General features: G+C 42.1%; 1 protein-coding gene across 18 annotated transcripts in view; it reads right to left on the bottom strand.

Annotated features, from left to right (window-relative positions):
• The window catches only part of cacna1g (calcium channel, voltage-dependent, T type, alpha 1G subunit), a 247,626-nt gene that overhangs the window by 60,590 nt on the left and 172,826 nt on the right, over nt 1–14,210 (bottom strand). For 15 of the 18 annotated variants that reach the window (XR_010664891.1, XM_065949287.1, XM_065949277.1 and 12 more), the window contains 6 exons: nt 9,699–9,792; nt 8,417–8,598; nt 7,597–7,950; nt 5,776–5,955; nt 5,348–5,448; nt 329–452 (listed from right to left, as the gene is read on the bottom strand). Coding sequence is in view for 17 of the 18 variants with exons in the window: in XM_065949287.1 (XP_065805359.1) it covers nt 329–452; nt 5,348–5,448; nt 5,776–5,955; nt 7,597–7,950; nt 8,417–8,598; nt 9,699–9,792 (1,035 nt within the window). In the remaining variant the exon portion in view is untranslated. The remainder of the gene's footprint in view (nt 1–328; nt 453–5,347; nt 5,449–5,775; nt 5,956–7,596; nt 7,951–8,416; nt 8,599–9,698; nt 9,793–14,210) is intronic. The other 3 variants (XM_065949273.1, XM_065949281.1, XM_065949286.1) reach the window with 1 other exon arrangement.

Genomic DNA, 14,210 nt, shown 5'->3' with positions numbered 1-14,210 from the left:
TACTGTAGTGATTGTGCCTCATTCGAGGGTGTGGGAGATGAACAGTAAACAAGTTTGGATCTGGTGACAGGTACTTTCTTCCTTTTTTTTTAAAATCCATACCTGTTTGCACTTTAATGAGCTGCCAGGCAGGATTCTTTGTGATTTATTTGTACACTTTCTACACATGACTGTACGCTGTTTGACTGTCAATTAGCCTGGTTTCCTTGTCACTACATTTATTTCTTTGTCACTGAAGGCTGTGAAGACTTTATTGAGTAAATGATCACACAGTGTGACTAATACTTTTTTTTTTTTTCCAATTCCAAAACAAAAGTTTTATACTCACAGCACTGCCGGACTCGATGTGAGGCCGCTCCATGGCGATCGTGATGCAGTTTAGGAAGATGATGATCAACACAATGTGGTCAAACATCTTGTGGTTGATGATCTTATTGCACACGATCCGAAACCTGCCGAGATATAAACATATATTAAACATCGAACAAGGTGCCCGCCTGTCCGTCAAACCAGCCACGCCTTCTGTGCCTAATTAAGCGAAACTCTGAGCCTTAAGAAAAATCCAAACGGATGGGTGATAAAACAATTGACCCCTGTACAGCTTTTACGCATAAAAATGAGCTATAGAGACCAAATGGTAATTTTGAACAGGGTAAATAATGAGGACTCCTTGACTTCCTTCGCACATTTTATTGCTGAGTCATGCCATCACCAGGGGTCTTTGCACCTTTTGTTAATACATAAAGTTTTCATTACTTAATTGATGTTCAAGCACAAGGTGCAAAAAGATGATCCCCATTCATTATATACATTTTATTATCGCTGATGCATTCAGGTGTATGTAACGAAAGCAGAGTCCTTATAGTAGTTGGTCACATTGAATCTTCCAATAAAACGAGCGGTAATGTAATCTACATTGTGTCCTATTTTAAAATGTTGCCATATATTCTGTCTTATAAAGCAGTTTTCACATATGCACTGCTGAAAATATCTAGATCATTTCAGGAGGACTGCTACGGATATTCTCCTGACCTGGCTGTTCACATATATGTTCACAAATTACTAGGGGGTCTAGCAGGAGAAACTCTGGGTGAAGTCCGAATGAAAAATTCAGCTCCTCCTGGAAACATCAGGAGTTTTGCAGGAGTTTTCTGCAAGTGTGAAAACCCTATATATGACATTAATGTGTATGAGTTCAAATGTAGCAATCACAAAGGCACATCCAGGTTGCTAGCTTTGGAACGACTTGGAAAAGAAATGTTACGTCCTTTACAAGGACATTTGCTGAAACACTTAACATGTAATGAGGAATCACATTCAATTAACAGTGAGAGGTCTTGTCACACTCACAGTAAATCTCTAATGAACCCTTGTAGAATTAGGAGTCATTAATTATGTCTGACTTTTATTACACAACACGAGAGGAATCGCAGGCCTTTAGCTGGTGACAAAAGAGATGAAGAAAGAGGGAACACTTGTTATGTGTCTCCAGAAAGGATCAAACTGTGCATGAAATCTGCTCACGTTGCTTATATCAGTCTTAGTGTACAGCAGGGGACAATATTGAAAGGCTCAGATCTGGATCCACAGCTTTGTTTGGCAAAGCAGCAAGCATTTCCGAGTATTGCCGAGTCTGGGTGCACGTGTGGTTCATCAAATGTGGTGATGATTATTATGCATGCAGTTTAAAGACTGGTTGATTTAAATCTTCTTTGATAATTCCATGTCAGTAACCTTATGCTAAATGTTCAAGTGTCCTCTCTTCGTCCTCAGGGAAGAGGGAGAGAGAGAGAGGACACATGGCAAACACACGTCTCTGGTGCCAGCTTCTCCACTCCTCTTTGAAGGGTCTCGCTAGGTTAGGTTCAAACACACACACACACACACACACAAACACACACAAATCAAAACCTCAGGCCAAACCTGTCACAACATGTTCTAAAATAAAGCAAAAATAACCCTTCCAGTCAGACCTGGGATTTGAAACAGTCTCTGACATCTTAATGAACTGGTGTTGATATGCAAAGACTTTGACAAGTGTAGGAAGCTTTTTCCTCTGACGATATTTACAGAAACGTGAGTTGTTAGGATTGACCAAAATCTTTTCTACGGTTTGCATTATATTGTTAAAATATTTCCAACGGTTCCATTAGTTAAAAGCGGGGTTGGTAATTTTCAGAAAACTAGCATGATTTTGAAGGTAGCATTCTCTCAGTGCTCCGTCAACACACCAACCCCCTCCGCTCTTGTTCTCTCTCAAAAGCCACGCCCCTCACTCACATGCACGAGCGCCATTGGTGCAGGAGTGGACCTCAGCTCATAGCTTGCATTGTGTAGAAACTACGTCGTCTCATGTCTCATTCAGCGGTAAATAAACACTAAACTTTATCACAATGCATGTTTAAAAAAAAAAAAAAAACGATTTTACTACTAAGAATGAAAAACTCACAGTATAATCTCTGTCATCAGTGATGATCTTGGAGTGTGGGCTTGTGCACGCTAGAGGTAGAGAATGAGCAGGGAGACAGGGAGGAGTGATTTGTTCATCAGATTGGTACCTCGTGGCAGACATTGGTCGAAATTTTTTCATGCTTACAACTGCTACAGATGACAGATTTTCTTTGTTCCTTTTTCAGAGCACGAGTTATTAATGTCTGTCAGGACTTAAAGACAATTTCAACCAGAATCTTAAAAAGTGTATCTGGAGAAAATAACCAATCCTGCCTTTGAAGCTATGAATCTGTACAGTTTGACTCAAACTATTTATTTTCCACATTTTTTTTAATTCTTTAGAAATCTCTGCTGTGGTTTTAATATGATCTCAGTGTGTAGTATGGCTCTAGAAGATACTAGCCGCTTCTCCTAATCACCAAGTTCTTTTTCTGCGCTTTCAAAGAAAACTATAGAGGCTGCATCACTTCTTGTTTCTTGGATTTCTGCTTTTATCAGGAAAGAGTTGACAGATGCCAAAACATTGAATGCTTTTTCAGCTGAAGGCTCTTATATGTTGAACAGTTTGCCACTGGAAAGCAGGAACATAAAAAGCTGAAACATAAACATGCTGCAGATCATTAACTGCACACATTACTGTACTGCTGAATCCCCGTCCCTGCTGTCTTTTTGTTCTATTCTTATCTGTATCTAATTATGTGTGTTTCATATGACCCATATCTCTAAGGAGTTACAGTGTAGTTCCATGTGAACTAAACATAAACTATATCAACCATATGGACACCCTAAGATAGCTCTGCACATACCAGGACCTTATGTTCACAGACTGCTGTTTAAACATACGGGCCATTTATACAGCTGAGGGACGTATCACAGTATGTATTTGAAGTCAGTCCCACTACTCCTCTCATTCAAAACTTCCCCTGCAGTAATCTGCAGCAGCAGCAGCAGCAGTACAACAGCGAACACAAAGGCAGGTTGAGGTGAACGCGGGTACATTGGAAAAGCCACTGGACTCCCGCCTCCCACCACGCTCCTGTCTCTTGATGTGATTGTGAGCACAGGCAGGCGTCCACATGGGTTCAAGGCCAAAGTGGGCGCCACACAGAGCCCGTGTCCTCGGTGTCGCTCTCAACCACAACTGAACCTTCCAGCCTGCTGTGACGGAAAGCCAGCTAGAGGCCCAGTTTGAGCCAAGATCCTGATTCCGGTTTCTTGATACTCTGACAATAATGGACTAGAGGGAGCTTATCCTATTAACCTTTTTCCAGGTTGTATAATACAGCCATCAGAAAGGAGAACAATCCAGTTGATGACATGGCTCAATTTCAAGATTTTACAGTAGGTCTAAAATGCAACTCAATTGAGCCATTATTTATACTGATAGTTATGTTGGATCCCTGACAATATTTTAAAACACCTTAAGCGGACATTTCAATTCCTTTTAAGACTTTAAAAATGTGAACCATTACCATGAATCCTTTTTGTAGAAACAGTACCTTCTTCGCAAGTCTCTTTGGTGGACCTTTTCTCTCTTTTATCATGTTATACAGACCAAAGCATCTAACTACTTTACCAACTCTTAACACTTCGTGAGGATACTGCTCTTTATATGTTCACATGCACAATGTAGACTTGCATGGTTGGCTAACTTGGCTTCTACCTTGATGAGTGGTGAGTTAGCGCGTCTTCTAACAAGAACATGAATTCTATTTATCTAAATAACCTGCTTTGTAAGTGGCAGCTTCATCACACTGTTCGTCCCTCATGTTATCATGTTTGTTTGATGATATATCGGACGGTCTGAGAGCGAACAGAGAATAGACGAGGCAGCGTTTGAAGCAAAGTAACCGTGCACAAAAAAATACGCTTTACACCCTGTTTCTGTGAGTAAGTCCTCCAATGTCTTCCTATATGTACAGTAAAGTACATAAACACTCACACAGCCTGGGCCGTCAGAACCGAACCGAAAACCATGACGAAAAAAAACGAGGTACATTTTGAACCTTGGGCTGACTGCAGTTTTGCGACCCTAAGACATCATTTATTTGGCACTGAAATCTCCTTCAACTATGTGAATTGTTTTATGCTGTGTCTGAGAGCCATTGCATTGGAAACATCTGCTCATTTGCAACAACATTATGACACCGGTGATGGCTAACATTCCCTTTGGATGTGTGGCAGGGGGCTCCTTGTTTGATGTTTAATTAGCGAGTTGCAAGGCTGTGGTGGCAGGCTGGGGGCCAGTATGTTGCCTGGTGATGCCTTCATAGCCACATCCCCTAACAGACAGCAGCGATGCATGGATCAAAGCCCCAGAAGAGGAGGAGGAGTGAAGGAAATGGGGGCGAGGAAAGGTGGGAGGCAATGTATTCAGCACGTGGCTAAGATAACACGCCGCTCACTCAGTAGGAGAAACTCCCTTCCCTCCCTTTGCTCCTACTTACTCACCCCTGACATGGCAGAAATGTGCAGATAAAAGAGACTTCTGAAAACAGAATGTGGGAGGGAACAGGAGTGGATATAGGAGGACAGAAAAAAAATGCTGTGCTCACACTGCGGCAAAAAAACCCAAAAAAAACATTGCCATTGCATTCAGCATCAGTCAAATGCAATGTTAAAAATGATGATATTCTTGTCAAGAGGAGGGCTCAGCTAGTTCCTGTACACTGATAACACCAGAAAAAAATATTTAACATTTTTTTAAATGAACCTTTAAATACACTTATAATTTCTCTCAACTTCCACAGGAGGAGGTTACAAATCTTCAGACAGCCGTGGTGGACTCAGAACTTCCATGAATATGTTAAAGCCAGTATTAAGGGGAGAGAACCTGCAGGACTAAGAGCAGGGCAGAGAGGTGGAGATATGGAGATGAGTAGAGTTCATATATTACCTCAACTCTGGAGGGAAGAGGTAGAGGGACCAGGTGTCCCTCTGTCGACACCACTCCGGCTGTTTCTTCTCCAGCCAGTGAAACATCCTGGCAACACGACCCTAGGGAGGGTAGGGAGTGCACACTTCATTATTTATTTATTTATGTATTCACTATTGCTTGTTGCATAATTTGGCCCAAAATTATTCTAAACATATACAAGTTTTTTGATTAGTTTTTCTCTTGCACATACTGTATGAATAAATCAGGGATTACCAAAAAAGGCAAACAGATACAAGGGGCATGCTAATTTAAGAAGAAATATGCATTGCTAAGATTCCAGCTGCTTAAATTGCTCCAAACTTAAATATGTCTTTAAACAGGGAATGTTATTGTATTTTTTGTTTGAACAGAGGCATAGGAACAAGCAAACATGCAGACGGACTGACCACGTTGGCCTCCTCCTCTGCATTCTCTTCCTCAGTGTTGTCCTCCAGAGAGACATGAGTGGGGCCCAGGACTGATGGAGAGCCCTTCCCATTGCAGTCGCGATGCTCCGGGGGCAGCAAGTGGCCCAGTGAGGGGGGTCTGGAGCTGTGCATGCTGGCTGAGCGGTACAGGTATGGCACCTAAACGAGGAAAAGGACATTAAGGGCAGAGGAGATGTAGTCACACTTAACTTCTTTGGTCTCATCACTTTATTTTTTATTAATGGTTTTCACATTTGTTTTCTTATATAGCCCACAGGTGAACATGTATACAAACAAACAAGACTGAGACCTAAGAACACCCCAGTTTCCCACTGTACCTCTTGTGGTCTCAAACAATATGGCTGTTTTCCATTTTCAGTCTCCATCCAGATAGATATTTTCCCAGACATCAACTGTATTTTTTACCCCAGTCCCTTATTGGTACAGTTCCCTCAGAAGAATTAATATTACACAGAAAGAGCATCATGAAGCTCAACAAACATTTTCCAAAGATGATAATATTAATGACACAACCCGACATATCTGAATGAGCTGCAGCTATAACTCCACAATCTCCACAGCATGGTAGACTTTTGTTTAATATTTGATCCTGGCCTTCTGTGTGACAAAAAAAAAAATTGATCACATTTTTCCTCCATATCGGAAAATTGCTGGATGTTTGATGTATTTTCCAAATGTCATGTCAGTCATTATCTGAAATTGTCTTAAGAAACTCAGATTCCTCTTTTTCTTGTACATTTGAGTTGCGTAGAAAGACTGTGGGGATAGACGCCTACCAGAGGGGAGGAGTTTGAACAGTTTGTGTTTTGGGGTTGTGGTGGTCTGCAGTGATGTTATCTGCCTGTTTTCTGACCCTGGACCAGTAAAAGTCCTGGAAGGAGGGCAGGTCAGCACCACTGATTTTTTTCTTTACTCCTGACTGTCTGTTGCAGTTATTTGTAATCAATGTCTGATATGGTACCGCAACTGGCGGCCCCAATCAACCCTCAATGTGGCCCCCATGTCAATTTTTACATATCAATTTATTGGAAACATGAAGAAAACATGACAAAATCTGCCATGAAATCATGAAAACCAGAAATATGTCCATAATAATATTTGATCACTGGTATATGTTGAGTTAAATTTGAGACATAATTGACTGTAATTGTTTTTGTATACTACAACTTGGCCCTCTGGCAGTGAGAATAAAATTAATGTGGCCCTTGCTGTGACCAAAGTTGCCCATCCCTGGAATAGACCATTGACTGGTCCGAGAGAACCAACCACTAGAGAGTTGGTGTGGTAGATTCTGTGATGTGTATCGTCTTTATAAAGCAAACACAGGCAATCCAACAGTTGTTACACTTGGCATCATTATAAGCTCAGAAAAGAACCCAGCCTCCCGTGAGCACTTACTCTCGACAGGATAAGGTTGAGTAAAAGACGTGTTGTATCAGTAAAGAGACTTAAATAGAGCCAATCATGTGCTATTGGGAAAGGCCCAGTCAGTCCAGAAGATTCATCAAGCTTACAAGCAAACATTTGTATTATATCTACTATGCATGCATTATCCAAAGTCATAGTTTTTTTGTATTCTTTGATGTTGAACAAAAAAGGGAAAGATGTGTCAGTTTTCGCTGACATCTTCTGCTTAAAGCTGTGACTGGGATTAAACCAGTGAATGAGAATGCTACATCTGAGCATGTGACATGCCAAGTGAGCAGGCCTTACGATTTGTGAAGCTTGAGGTGTCATTATTATTGTTCCCCCATTGTTTGATAGATTTACAGCATGTACCTGCAGCAGAGCATCAGGAGGCAATTCCATGGAGCTCCGAGTCTCCACTGACTCCATCCTCCGATGTCGGGGTCCTCTCTGTGACTGGGACAGGGAGTCCGTCCTGGCCAGAGAGGCATCATCTTCATCCATCAACCCACCTCCTCCTCCTCCTCCTTCTTCTCCTCCTCCTCCTTCCCCTTCCTCCGAGCTGGAGCCACCCTCCCCAGAGAGGAGGGATCGCCGCTCCCCCGACTGCCGCTTCTGTCGTTTGAGTGAAGGGGCACGACTCAGGCTGTTCCAGCTGGACCGGCGACTGGTCCTGCCGCTGCCAGAACTCCATAGGGCATAGGGGGAGACGCTTCGGGCACTGGTCTGGAGCAGGTGGACGACCAGGTGGGCAAGAGGAGGTCAGAGTGGGATGTAGAAAGCAGGAGGAAGGAGAATTACCAAAGGGACTGCATGTCAAATGTGTTGCTAAAGTGTCTTGGTTTGTTGGGAGCTGATTTCAATTAAAGATTCATCCTGAGAATCAGACAGCAGCAGATGCAGAGATCTGGGCTTATGTTTTTCAATCTTGAGGCTAATTATAAGCTTGTCATATAATTAGTGGTGGTAGCAGCAGTAAATGTGTTGGACCAGCATGCAACATTAATCATCATCAATCACTATGACCGCAACACACCAGCAAAACATGGACATAGAGTTCAGAGAGACTCTAAAGGGCACACATCCTCCTCACATACGTATTCATTTTGGCTTCCTGGCATCCTGAAAATGGGTTGTTACGATCGGATTGCATGCATTCGGTGTGAGCTGAAATGATTTTGCATGTACAAACCGGTGATCTTTCATAGCTCGCTGGGTCTATGGAGATGTTGCTCCCTCGGCGGGAATCGAAGCCCACGGCGGGTTCACCTCCGACAGGCAACTTGGGTACGGGCATTGGCGTGGCAGCCGTGTGGGTAATTAAAGGTGGAGTCAGGCTGGTCTTCAGGTCCACATGACCGTTTACTGGCACTACTAGCACAGGAAAGAGGGGTCAATTGGAGCGTGGGGGATGGGTAAGAATAGGGATTGTGTGGGGTTTGAGGTGAAGAATAGAAGACGGATGAATAAAATGGTTGCATCCCAAATGACAGAAGTGTGAAACAGAAGGGACCAAACTTAGAACACTTGATGATAAAAAAAAACAAACAAAAAAAACTTTAAAGGCGAATAAAAGTTAAAAAAAACTTACAAAAACAACTGGGGGAACAGAGAACAGCATGAGGTGGCACATGGGTGCACACTCAGTAATGCAGCACAGCGTACTTAAAATGGATGCCTCGTACTGGTACTGAGCAACATGAATATTTCAGCAGGGCATTAATCTTATGGGATGCGTGGGAGAGGATATTATGTTTGGCAGCAACACAAATACATGACATGCAGAGGGAAATGCAACTTTAATAACGCTAATTCCTCCGTCTTCCGACTTTTATCCGAGGCCTAGAAGATGTCTATTAGACTCTTCCAGCTATGTAAGCAGTTTGATGCAGAGCGTCAGAAGGAGCTGAAGGGGGAGGGTGATACCGTACGTCTGGGACTTGTTCTCCATACAGTAGTGTTTCCACTGGGCTTTTCAGTCTGCGCGAACAGTAATTAGAGGGGATGGGAAACCGGCGTATGAGGAATTATGGATGAGGCTGCTGTTCTGGTTTGATGCTGTGCAGGGAGACAGGCAGACACGTGCCTACTGAGTGAGGTCTGAAACCAACTGAGAAAAAAAACTGAGAACAGAAGACCACTGACACGCAAAAAGGCGGGGCGGATGTTTGACTAGGGCAACGTTTTAAAAGCCCCTGGCTTAACCAGCTGCTGTATTACAATCTTTAACATACATTTTGTAAGAAACACAACAGGGTAAGTAATCTGCGGGGGGTTTGACAGAGATTAGTGAAGCAAAATGCAAACAGCTACAAATGCAAACACAGATGGTTCAAGTTTTGCAAGTGTGTTTAACGGGGGGCTTTGATAAATCACAACCGAGTTGAATTGATTCGCCCACATTCCACTTGATTCATGGAGTAGATAGTGATTGTGTTCCGAATACACAGGTACAGTTTATGTGTGTGCCTCACCTGCAGACGCTGATAAATCCTTCTTGCTGCCGTTGACATCCTCCATACTTCGTGCACAGGAATCAATCTCAGAACCTGATTTAGAAGCATCTCCCTTGACACACAAAAGCACATAAAAGTGTTAGCCGAATACACCTGTAAAAAAAAAAAAAGAAAAAAAAAAATTCTCTCTTTCTTGGTAGAGTTAATAGAAAGCAGCTGGGTTGAAGTTGCCTCTAAACACAGATCCCTGCTTTGCTGTAGCTTAGTCACAATGCATCAATCGTCGTTCAGATTGGACCCTTGGATCACTCCCTAGAGGCAACCACACTCCTGTAAGCGGGGCGGGTGAGGTTGCGGTCTCCCTAAACCCTGAGTTCAAATCTCACAGGGTGCAGAGAGAGGGTGAGAAAGATTAATTGTAGATAGTGCTGGCATGCCAGGAGGGTGAGAAAGATTCTTAAGAGAAACCACACTGAAACTCAACAAGGAAATGGCAACATTATAATTTCAGAGAGCTTGGTCCGTATATTGAGTTAATAAAGCTACAAGGCATTTTGTTTTTAACTCGTCTAGACCCTAAGGAGCTTCAGTGTGGTTGCTAGATACAATTTTCACACTTAAACACACAACTCACACCAGGTGTACATAATTGTATTGTAAGGCACTCTGCAAACCAGCAACAGAAATTGGCTTTTGTCAGAAGAGCAGAAATAGGTATGCCTTGTTTTGATGTCAAAATAAGTTCTTCTCACTGCCTCACGTTCACTTACAGAACATCTCATCTCCAGATTATTGTGTTTCAAAGAGTTTTTCTAAGGCTAACAATTGCTCTCTCCTTGCTGCTGCTTTAACCCTGCCCCCACTTTCCAAACTACTGCAGTATATCTCAGAGTTCCCTGCGTGTATTTGTAGCACTATGCCAGAGCCAGCGGACTCCATTAAGGTGTGTGAGAATGCCAGGTGGATGCTGGATTAACAGAATGCCAAACTGGGTGAGTCAGAGCTCCGTAGCAAAGTGATTTAACTGTATGCAAAAAAGCCTCGGGACCTAATCACCAAGGACCTCCATTTTAAAATTAACAAATTAATGTCTTGATACTTCCTAAGAGTTTAAGAGTAAGACTAATCAAGTGTGGATGTTGTGAATACTGAGTTTGTTTACTGCAGGAAAGGTACGACTGCGTCTGAGGCATCAATTTGTTTTTTTTTTGTAATTAAAGCCACTTATTTTGTGTACCCGACTGATTTCCCCGACACTGTGTAGTGTGGGAAAATAAGTTAAAGAGAACAGATGCTAATGAACGAGCAACCAAGAGGCTGCTTAGAGCCTTCATGTTTTTGCCGTGCTCATCACATTTCCGCAACTCATTTCTCTTTAGAAATGTAGGCTCACGGCAGGGAACATGAAGAGCCCAGGGATACTTTTAAAAACTCACAATATTAGGAATTTAATTTCTATTAATGAATATCTTTAATGGCCCTCTTTCTTCTACATTTTATGATTGCGTTGTAATGCTTTGAGCATTATAGTATGTTGTTAGCATTTAGCTTTAAGCATTACTGAAAGTATTGACATTTTTGATTGTTGCTTTTTTTTAATGGCTGATTTATTCTTCCAGCATTTTAATCAATATTTTCATTTCCTGCAGTTCCTTGTTTCGTCTTTTTTTTAGTTGTGTGTTGACAGAGGAAGCCTTTGAGCTTAATAAAACACTCAGTGAGAAACATCCTTCAATAATCCCAGGGCCTGGTTCACAGAAGAATTGTGCAGCATTTGCACCCACTAAACCTGAGCCTGATCTAATTTACAAAATACAGAAGGGTTCAATGCACTCCTACATTTGCTGCAGATCAAACAGTATCTCTGTGGGCCAGTGCTGTTTGTTTGTATTTTAATGAGCCATTATGTCGTCCTTTAGGGGGCCAATTGACCCTTTCTATGCAAATCCAACTCTATATGAATTTATAATAAATATTCTGTAAATACAGTCTGAAAATATTACTGCAACACCACTCTTATTTTAATAACCAGAGGTTAAATCAGTCCTGGGCTTTTCAACGGCCCTACATTTCATCCACATATTTGGGGAGGTCTGGAGCTGTTACGCATGTGAAGGATAGAAGGGTTGTTGTTTTTTCTTAAAGCTCTCCTTGCTTGCCCCATTCAAGAAGGAAGCTTTTTTTTTAACTTTGAAACTCGTTTTATATTTTTCGAGTTTGGCCTCAGAATACACTTGAGAAGGTTTCCCCAGATCTCTTTGCTCATTGTCATTATGTGGACAACATAGCGCTCGTTCAGCACAAGAGCACAGATCTGTGCAGAGTGAATGTGCAGATAGCCTCTCTCCCGATTCAGACACAGAAGAAAGAACTGTGGAGCAGGACAACGTTGTGGGCGTGCTTGCGCCTCAATATTTTTAGCACTATGTGCTTTGTGAATTAGACGTCTAGACTGAGCAGATAATGGGAGCAAATGATGAGCACTTTTTGAAGCTATTAGTGGCTGCAATCCATTCTTTGTGACTCAGGCCCTGAAAGTGCTCCACCTGCATACTTTCTTTTCAGATACATTTCTCAGAGTAAAATGCAGTAATCAACTGTTCAGTTTTGTTATTCTTGACTGACTAGTATTTCACCTGCATCTTCTATTTTATTTCTTCTTTATATGTTATGGAGCTACCACAAAATGGAGAGGAATTTGTGAACTTAAAACAATTTGGCCAATAGTGCTTATTCTCATTCTAGTCAATTAGCATACACACCATAAGGGCTAATTTTGTCTTTGGTCATGTACTAATTTATTTTAAAACATACAAAAACACATTCACCATTACACTGACAGCAAATACCCACAACAATTTATTCCCAAACATAATCGAAGAAAAAAAACGCCGGTGTAACCTCAGTTAGCGCCTCTTTTCTGCAGGGCTCATCCAGCCACAGGTAATCAGTCAGAATAGAGAGCTCCGATAGGACAATACCAAGTGGAGTGCAAGGCTCATCTGTGCTCTTGTTTTAGAGTTTGGGTGTATGTGTGTGTAAGGGGGGGTGGGGTCAAAGAGATAGTCCTGGCTTTGGTCCCTGCTGAGAGGTGCTCAGTTAGTGTTAGCTTGTGTCTGCAGCAGCCTCTGGTCATTTTAAAGGTCAGTCTGACGGAGTGGTTGGTACTCACTGTAAAATCAAAGTTAGGCCATGGACTTTGTTGTGGTGACCTTGTAGTGTAAGAATAAGGATGAGACCTGACAGGCCTATGTGAAGAGCAACAGGACAACCTGACCCTCATCTCTCCTTTCTGAGGCACACAGACAAAATATTAAAGCCTAAGATTCTCGTATGGTAACAGCTCTGGTTTAGTGAGCACTGAGATCAGCCTTAGCTGCAGGACAAAAACACAGGCACACATTGACTATAAATTTGCGTGCAATCTTTCGCCACTCAGTACAGTTGGTATATTTATAACAGGGCACTGAAACGCAGGCTGCTTAATGTGTCTTTTGCAGCTGTAGTATAACAATTTCAGAGTTTACCTGTTGACCTAGCAGCAGGTCAAGACTGAAACTGTGCAACTATTTTCGCAAAAGCTCAAGCTGACCAAAGATCTGTTCTGCCCTTATCGTCAGGAGTGCACAGTACAATTTAGAAACCCAGTCAGGCAGTCAACAGGCTGCTGAGAAGAAGCCCTCACATCAGTGAACCTACATGAGACTAGGGGGAAGAGATTAATCCAGCTCAGACATGATTCTGATTTTTAAAAAAATATATTTTTCACCCTCTCGCTCCCCTTTTCTTTTTTTTTTTGGCGGGGGCAGGGGGGGGGGGGTGGTAGGTCTCAAGGGAAATCCTTGGTCCCCAAATAGCCGGGCTGTTTAGATAGCCTGTTTACACTCTGCCACCCCAATTTGGGCATGGTGGTGGGAACAGGAGATAGGCCAGACCAGGCCTGCTGCTGATAGCCGGACAATAATGGACACCAGCAGCACACAGGGGGATCTCTATCATATCCCTTTAAAAAAGGGTGTAAATAGGGGGACAGAGGGTGGATGTTGATAGGATGTAATTGTGTTTCTGTATGTGTGTGTCGGCCAAAAATTGCATCCTTCCACAGCAGCATTAGAGACTGAAATTAAATCAGATACGTGTGCTGTTATAGCCCGCTAAACCAACACCAAGGACTTAATGGCATCCACAAGAATAATTAAATGGAAACCTATATTTCAAAATCTAAATACAATTATGTAACCATTATTTCACTCATTTTAATCTGTGTAAACTTTTGCTAAAATGCTATAAAGAACAGCACATGCTGACAGTTGTGTCCCCAGCTGAGCAGGTATTTGTTTTGAGGGAAAGGACTAAAACTTTCATGAAATCCATTAAAAATAATTTTAGTCTCAAACAACACGGTGTGTGTTACCAAACATCACCCATACCACCATGAGGATAGCTGAATTGGATTAAATTCAAAATGGAAATCTAATGGAATTTTTTTTTTCAATTATTCGTCATAACCTCTCAATAGCAAAAATTGTG

Source organism: Labrus bergylta, chromosome 21, assembly GCF_963930695.1.
Source record: "Labrus bergylta chromosome 21, fLabBer1.1, whole genome shotgun sequence".
Classification (NCBI taxonomy): domain Eukaryota; kingdom Metazoa; phylum Chordata; class Actinopteri; order Labriformes; family Labridae; genus Labrus; species Labrus bergylta.
This window is presented reverse-complemented; position numbering and strand designations above follow the sequence as displayed.